Source organism: Mus caroli, chromosome 13 (assembly GCF_900094665.2).
Source record: "Mus caroli chromosome 13, CAROLI_EIJ_v1.1, whole genome shotgun sequence".
Taxonomy (NCBI): Eukaryota; Metazoa; Chordata; class Mammalia; order Rodentia; family Muridae; genus Mus; species Mus caroli.
This window is the reverse complement of record NC_034582.1, coordinates 101,603,003-101,611,944: the sequence shown is the minus strand read 5'-3', so window position 1 is coordinate 101,611,944 and position 8,942 is coordinate 101,603,003. Positions and strand designations below refer to the sequence as shown.

The window sequence follows — 8,942 nt, the reverse complement described above, 5'->3', positions numbered from 1 at the left end:
CCTCCCGAGTGCTGGGACTAAAGGCGTGCGCCACCACGCCCGGCTCTAAATTTTTATAGATGTATGAAAATAAATTATTTGTTCAATAGGAAAATTGCAAGAGCTGTTTTAACAGTTTCTCCCACATAAATAATACACTAATCCTCATATAGAAACCACTGCACACTAGGTAAAAACACCACTTACTTCATCGTCATCATCAGGAACTGGCTCATAGGAAGCTGGTACCCAAGCAAGAATATTGCAGTCCCTGCTTCCACTGTAAAGTTCCTGTAATATAGAAAACAAAGGCTGATCAATCTAAAGCTGAAATGAGCGCTATCAAGTGTTGAATGATTAGATGACGCAGGTTAGTTAAGTTAGGTTAGGTTAATTGCACTCATTTCTATTCATTAAACAAAGGATGATGGCCTTCATTTTCTTAAAAATGTGATACCTTTTAATTTTGTGCATGATGTTGGCATAACTTTACAAAAATGCTACAAAGCCTTTGGCTGTATCCTGAGATTTCATAGCAATTTGTGCCTTCTATAGACGAGAGTATCAACCGCCCTACGGGACTCTTAGGAATAGCTGATATAATAGGAAGCTTTATTTTATACTTTAAAATAGTGCCAAGATGTGTCAGAGCTTACAAGCAAGTGAGAAAATCCCACAGAAGTCCAATGCTTCAGTTAGTTCTGTCAATATTTATAAGCATATTTTAAGTGTTAGAGAGAGTAAACTGTAGGATAGCAGCTTCTCTTTGGCAAAACCCGAGGCATCTACAATAAAGGATCCAGTGAAGAAACCACAAGTTTCTGTGAAAAAAATCCACTGACTGACAGCTGCCTACCTAGCTGCTCTTCAGAAGAGCTTCAAGTCCCAACCCTGTGTGCTAAGACAGGAAGGACCCTGGGCTGATGCAGCTGTGTCAATAGCTTTATAGACCGACTGTTGCTCTTTACTGAGCAACACTCACTCCCTTCCCAAACAAAACCAAAAGCATTCTGATGACACAGTAAGATAGATACATAGCATTTCTGATGTGTTCAGTGACTAGGTCTGGGTTTGAAGCAGATAAACACATGCATTTGGTTGGGAGTGGTGGCATATGACTACAATCCCAGCACTTGGGTAGTGGAGGCAGGAAGATCAGGAGTATGAGATTATTCCTGTCTACATAGCAAGTCTGGGTCCCGCCTGGTTTATAGGAGACCTTGTTCCAAAAACCAAAGCAGAACAAAACATCAGAAGACAGGCAGAGCATTTCACAGGTGACAGCCCATACCAGAGGTCTGGCTGCTCAGGAACTGAGAGCAATTTCTGTCTCAGAATAGGTTTTCTTTTTTCTTTTTCTTTTTCTCTTTCTTTCTTTTTCTCTTTCTTTCTTTCTTTCTCTCTTTCTTTCTTCTTTCTTTCTTTCTTTCTTTCTTTCTTTCTTTCTTTCTTTTTGAGATAAGGTTTCATATTATAGCCCAAGCTAGCTTCGAACTTACTATGTAGCCCAGGCTAACTTTGAATTCTTGACAATAATCCGGTGTTTGGGTTACCACACCCAGCTTAATAGCCAATGTTTGTTCACCTATTTATTTATTTATTATTTATTTTATACATATATATGTGTGTATGTATGAATGTCTTGCCTGTATGCATGTATGTGAATCATGTGTGTACATGATACCTGAGAGGCAAGAAGAGGGCGTCAGATTGTCTGAAACCACCTGAAACCAGAGTTACGGACGCTTAGGAGCTGACATGTGAGTGCTAGGAAATGAACTCAGGTCCTGTCTCTGTAAGAGTAGCAAATGCGTTTAACTGCTGAGTCGTCATCTCTGCAGCTCACCCTTGCCGTACTTTTAACTGAATCTTAGTCCTCTCTGCCTAGAAGGCAGTTGTACTTATAGTCAGAGCGTCTTATTTAAAATTGTGGTTGTCTCAGAAGGACTGTTTTCTTTGATCCTTCAGATGACCATGCACTGTTAACATCAACTTATAGGTTTGGGGCAGTCACATTATATCTCTGGTACTTTAGAATTCTTTTCTCAGAAAAAAAAAATCAACTACTATATCATTATACTGACTAGTCAGAAAAGATACTGGCTTCAGAGTTGGCGAAGGCTCCTTGGGAGCCCCCTTGAGGATGCTGTACAGAGCTACTGTGGAGTTGCTAAAGAGTTCTAAGAAAAAGTCAAAAGAGGTATAGTAGTGATTTACCAGCCATCAGGATATATCATCAATCATATATTTTAACAAAACAAAACAACCCAAAACATACACAGGTAGACCCCATGCTGAGGCCGGGAAAATGACTAAGCTGGCTGTTATGGAAGCATGAGGAACTGAGTTCAAGTCCTCAGAACCCTGTAAAAAAGCTAAGTGTGCTGACACACACTGGTAAGCAGGCAGTGGGTGTCAGGGGATGAGACAGAAGACTGCTAGGGACAGGTGATGGCCAGCCCAGCTTCAGGTTTAGTGACACATCCTGTCTCAATGAACCAGGGCAGAGTGATAGAGCATCTCATGACCAGCCCTGGCTTCTATGCATGTACATAGGCATGTGCACATGTACACACATGTGAATACATACCAAGACCAGAAAGCCTGAGTCATAGTTAATATGAAGGGGAAAGCAAGGATGTTAGAACCACAGAGAAACACCTCAGTTGTGCCTATGAGGGTGTTTCCAGAAAGGTTTATTTGCTGAGGGACAGCAGCATGGCCGTGGGTGGGATCATCTGTAGGCTGGCGTCCTAGGCAGAATGGAAAGGAGAAAGCAAGCACATCAATGATCAACCAGCCATCGTTCTCCTGCTTCCTGACTGGGCACAGAGACCAGCTTGGATATCCACTGCACGGGCCCCCCTCCTTGCTGTCACAAACTGTCTATCTCCTAAGCAGAAGCCCAAATAAACCCTTTCCGCATTAAATTGCTTCCGGTCATGCATTTGGTCACATTAACAAGAAAATTAACTAATGTAAGTATTTAAGAGATTTTTGTGGGGCTGCTAATGTGGCTCAGTGGGTAAAGCCACACTTGCTGCTATGCCAGATGACGGAGTTTGATCCCAGGACTCCAAAGATGGAGGGAGAGAATCGATTCCTGTAAGTTGTCCTCTGCACACATACCATGGTATGTGCCCTCCCCACACAAATGAATCAATGAAACTGTGTGAGCTGTGCTAATTAAAGGCAGACTTACTAATCATTCCCGCATCTGGCCACTGTAAAAGAATACTTGTATCAGCATCTGGCAGACTTTCAATGCTTCAGTGGAGTTCACATTCAAAGGGAAGACAATTTAATCCCAATCACGTGCATGGCATTATACGGATTCATTTACACTTCTGTCTGAGATTTAGGCTGCCCTAATCTCTATTAAAGAAGTACTAGCTCAAAGGTGGATTGACGGTACCATACATACTTCAGAATGATTACAAGTGTGTAACACGTGAGAACAGAACCACAACTTCCTGCTTTACACTCTGAGAGTCTGGCAATCCCGCCATCTAAGCACTATAAATTCTCCGAAGTATCACTCTTACCTGGAAATTAGGCTGGAACACACAGCAGTCGACGCTTTTGTAATGTCCCTTGAGCATGGCGAGCCGCTCTCCCGAGTGGACTGCATACACGGCGATGGTGCTGCCGTGGGGAACAAACACAAACTCTGAGCTGCAGCCACAGGAGACCGCGAACTGCAGCCCTTTCCTGCTGTCGTTACACACCTTCCCATAGTTCACCTGCAGGGTTGGATTAGAGTGTTACTCACCGCTAAAGTCTGAGCTAAAACAGCAACAAAGACAGAGACCAACACTTCCTTCATTTATTATGGCATTCAATAGAGAGGGCCTTTAAATGTAAAAAAACAGCATCTTAATAAAAACTAGGGCCAATGAATGATACACATGTACATTTTATATTTGAGGAAACAGAAATTGTAAATAAACCCACAAGGGACATAGGATGCAACAAAGACAAACTTGAAGAATCATTTTCCACTGTCAAACTCTTTAGAATGTCTTCTTTTCTTTTCCTCTCCTTTCCTTTCCTCTCCTCTTCTCTCCTTTCCCTTCCTTCCTTCCTTCCTTCCTTCCTTCCTTCCTTCCTTCCTTCCTTCCTTCCTTCCTNTCCTCTTCTCTCCTTTCCCTTCCTTCCTTCCTTCCTTCCTTCCTTCCTTCCTTCCTTCCTTCCTTCCTTCCTTCCTTCCTTCCTTTCCTTCCCTCCCTCCCTCCCTCCCTTCCTTCCTTTTCACCTTTTCTCAGGGTCTCATGTGTGTGCATTACTGCATTTCCCACCTTTGGTTTGACTAAAACTTTGAGAAACATTCAATCCTGGTAAAGAGTAAGGAGAACATGTTATTGGTGTCATATTTTGGCTATTTCTTCAAGAAGGGACAATGGCTTAATATAAAACAAACTAGGAAGGAAGCTGTCCCTTTGGGTGTTGCCCTGTACCTAAGAATGTGCTGTGATACAACCCACACTGTAACCTGACCATCGCAGCCACTCAAGTGTGCAGATGAACGCGATCAACAGGGCTGCAGAGCCTTCACTTCTTTGAGAACTCACTCACTGAACAATAAAGACATTCTCACTTCTTGGGAATTTACTTTAAGGAAACAATTAAGCAGCAGAGAGTCCTATGCCCAGAGGACTCACTGCATCGCAACGGCAGACCAACTCATAGTGTTAACTCGCAAGGAGCTTGTGCCTCAGCCACCCTGTGGTATCAGGTCCATTCAAAACTGAACTTGGGCTCTGAAATCTAGGTGTTAGAAGTTCTCCCAGACTTAACCTCTAAACTTCATTCTTCTCATCTGCTAAATGGAAATGACACTATTTACCACAGGGAAGTCATGCACAGGATAGCATCTGGGAAATGAGGAGAGCCAGTTACACCAGATTCAATAATTCCACCTGTTAGGAAGAACACTCTTCCATTTCCACAGACAAGCCAGTATGCACCACTTAACTATGGGGAGGCATGGCTCTGGAAGCTAGAGAGGGCCCCTAAGTGGGGAAGGCCTTAGGAGTGAGGGGAGAGCAGAGCACACATGATATGAAATTAGGAGAGGATTACTGGTGGTTAAAATGAGAATGGGAAAAGGAACAGGAGAGGAGGGAGCTGGGTTAAAGAACATAAAGGCTGTATGGAAAAGCCCTATGGAGACTAAACTTCTCTTTGCCTGTACCATGCCTACCTGGATGCTGCCATGTTCCACCTTGATGATAATGGATTGAACCTCTGAACCTGTAAGCCAGCCCCAATTAAATGTTGTCCTTAGAAGGGTTATCTTGGTCATGGTGTCTGTTTACAGCAGTAAAACCCTCATACAGAAGTTGGTACCAGGGACTGGGGTATTGCTGTGATAGGCCTGACCATGCTTTTATTTAGAGGAATGTAGATTTTGGAACTTTGGATTTGGAAAGCAGGGGAAAGCTTTAAATGGGGCAGGCTTAATGGGCCATCCTAGTGGGAATATGGAAGACTTTGTTACTGAGAGTGATTTGAATTGTATGGACCTGGCCGAAGAAGTTTCACTGGAGAATTTCAATATGAGGCCTAAAAACTGTTTTTGTGGTGTTTTGGTGAAGAATGTGGCTACTTTTTGCCTTTGTCTGAAGAGTCTGCCTGGGGCCAAGGTGAAGAGGCTCAGATTAATTGCATTGACAAAGGAAGTCTCAGAAAAGCCAAGCACAAGTGTGTTCTCTGGTTAAATCTCACGAAGAATGTTTTGAATAAGCATAGCAAGTTTAGAAAGGAAAGACATAAAATATATGGTTCAAGTATTAAAGGGGCACCAGGAAGTGAAATAGAACTGAATCCTATGTTCTAGGAGATAACAGATTAAGGAACTTTGTGGCAAGATCCTACCCAACTAAATTTAGATCCAGGCATGGTGGTACATACCTTTAGTCCCAAGAGATAAAGCCAAGCAGATCTCTGAGCTCAAGGCCAACCTGGGTCAGAGCAAGTTATACATAAAAAGCTTAAGTCAAGTGTGGTGGGACACACTTGTAATACCAGGAGACAGGTATGTAGATGTCTGAGTACAAGATCAATCTACAGAGCAAGATCCAGGAGAGCTAAGCTTAGGTAGGGAAGGAGTCGGAAAAGAGGAAGCTAGTGACAATGTATTAGGACAAGGGAAAGAAGCAGAACAGCCAGACAGCCAGAGTGCACCGCGTATACAAGAGGTGAAGGCGTTCAGTTAGAACAATAGGAAAGGTTGGAATTGTAAGTGGAAGCCTTCCACTGGGAGGAGCCACAGCAGGATATTAGAGCAACTAATCAGAGGTGAGCCTCGCAGTGGCACTGGAAGACACCGGAGAAATGAACAACAGCTCTGTGGTATCAATGAACAAAGAACAGCGCTCAGTTCCCTGACATATCCACCACAATATGACAGATAAGGCCAGTAACTGAACAGCACCAATACCTACTTTGAATTCTTTTGTTATTGTTGCTGTTGCCTAACCTGTCTCCTTGTGAACTTTCCCTGCAGGAATTTGCTCCAACTTTAAGGCATAGTCTCCAAGTTTCAGTCTACAAACCATGGGGAGATTGTATCACGAATCAGTAAGGATCTGTTAATGTTCGTGTGAGGAGGAAACTTTTAAAAAATTCGATTTCTATGTATTGTTATTTAAAAGGTAAAATATTAAGCTTTAAAAAGATTAGTATGTAGACACAATATTTGTATGTAATTATAATTACAGAAATATTGGAAATTTGTACTTATACATATTTTCATAAGGCAAAAACTCTGCCCTCTATTTGGTATCTCAGTATTACTTTTTAAACTTTGTAATTCTTTTTTAGGCAGACAATATCCATGATTTTCAAAATCATGACAGTAAAACTGAAAAGAATATTAAGTAAATCACCCAATACCCCAAACATTACTAAATGGCGGGAGTAGAATTTGGTTTCTGATTTGAGAAGACCTTTACAAATATAAAGGCAGGGTTTCTCCTCAGAGTTTACTTTTCTGGGATCGATTTCTCATGCCTCTTCAAGCATCATTTACAGGAGAGTTTCTCAGTTAGCACTGCTCTCTTTTTATGAATAACTTACTTTGAGAATGTCTATTAAAAATTCTGTGATCCATTCTAAACTTACTATTCTTAATGGCAAACCCATGAAGCAGGAGCACCATCTTTATAGAGGCAAAAATAGAATAAGCCTTTTTAACCATGGGCACATGTCCAGTGCCGTCTGTGTTCGTCACATTAAGCTTGGACACAGTGTGACCTGCCACTTCTCTACTGAAAGACCTCTCCTAAGCCTCATCCGGGCCTCCAAGGCTCAGCTGCGCTGGCAGCCTGTACTTTCTGTTACTGTTTGTGGATTTCAACGTGAGAGCTCCCTGTTGTCCCCAGAGGACCCATGATGCTGCCATAGTCTCTGAGTGCTTTTCCTCTCTTTCCCTAGATTAAGTCGCTGGTGGCTCAACTCTTCTTTTCTCCTGGGTCAATCAAGCCTTTCCTGACTGCCCTCTGAAACCCAGGTACTAACTTCCTCGTATCTTCTCTTTTACTGAGTTTTTCCTGAGATAGGGTCTTGTTAGGTAGCCGGGGCTGGCTCTGAACTCTCTAGATAGCCAAGCCTTGCCCCTGAGACCCACCTGAGTGTAGACACACAGCAGGCTCTTCCTTTCTCCACAGTTTCACTTTATGCTCATCTACTGACTAACTGATTTTTTTTTTAAACTCCTTCCTAGAATGGAAGCTTCCTAAGATAAAACAGGTTTTTCTATGCTTTGTCTATTGCTGTATGATTATTGCTTGGCAAATAAGTAAAAGCTGGATACATACTTATTAAAAGAAGATAAGGAGACAGGAGAAGTCTGATTTAGGACATGATATAACACAAGGAAGAGAAGAGTCTAAAGTATGAAGCCAATGCCCGCGGATCTACCCTGAGACAGAAAACCACTCCACATTGATTATGGGAGGCTGGGGAGTGCAGCTTGGTGGCAGAGTGCTTGCCTGGCAGGCACAAGCCTCTGGGTCTGAGGTCATCATCACAGACACAAACAACTCCATACAGCATAGAAATACTAGTATTTATGTAAGCGATCAGAGTGGCCCTGTCAAGAATCTTAGAGAGAATGCATAGCAAGAATGGATGGGTAAGGGGGGATTAGTTGTACAGTTTGACTGTTGGTAACCTTTCCGGATTACCAGTTTCCAGGGTTTTAGTTGGAAGCAGGAGGTACAAACACTTGCACTTCCCCAGTGCTGCAGTCAGAGTGGGGCAGGGCAGGCGTGCCGGGAGGGGTGGCTTGCCTTGACTTGAGAATTATGTCATTCACATCTAAAGCATCTTTCTAAACTATAGTAACAGCTGTGATTCAAAGGCAAGAAATGAAGTCACATCCATAGCAAAGTAGAAAGTGTACATCACCAATTCACCCACTGAAAGGCCCTTTGAAGTCCCTTACCAGTGTGTTGTCCCCGCTGGAGCTATTCCAGAGGCGCATTCGGTTGTCTGTGCCAATGGTGAGCAGGTGAAGGCCGTCACTTGTAAAACATAAGCCGTTAACTTTCCCATTGTGAGCAGTGTTTGCTGCAATGAAAACACATTTGGTTTATGTTTTTCTGTATTAAGCATATATCTAAACACACTAAAGAATAACTAATGTGTTTCTTAAACTATAATTTGAACACACTTAAATTAACCAACCTTTAGATTATGTGAACACAGTAAGCGGCATTCAAAGAACCATGAATACAAAGGTAAAGGATAGGCAAAGAAACTTGCTAAGTATAATTTTTTCCAGTAAGTAAATGGCATTAAATTAAATTAACTGGGGCTGGTGAGATGGCTCAGTGGGTAAGAGCACCCGACTGTTCTTTCGAAGGTCCAGAGTTCAAATCCCAGCAACCACATGGTGGCTCACAACCATCCGTAACGAGATCTGACTCCCTCTTCTGGAGTGTCTGAAGACAGCTACA

General features: G+C 42.5%; 1 protein-coding gene across 2 annotated transcripts in view; it reads right to left on the bottom strand.

Moving 5' to 3' along the window:
* The window catches only part of Ercc8 (ERCC excision repair 8, CSA ubiquitin ligase complex subunit), a 39,323-nt gene that overhangs the window by 9,847 nt on the left and 20,534 nt on the right, over positions 1-8,942 (bottom strand). For both annotated transcript variants that reach the window (XM_029468475.1, XM_021180092.2), the window contains 3 exons: positions 8,429-8,553; positions 3,525-3,722; positions 187-270 (listed from right to left, as the gene is read on the bottom strand). In XM_029468475.1, coding sequence (XP_029324335.1) covers positions 187-270; positions 3,525-3,722; positions 8,429-8,553 — 407 coding nt within the window. The remainder of the gene's footprint in view (positions 1-186; positions 271-3,524; positions 3,723-8,428; positions 8,554-8,942) is intronic.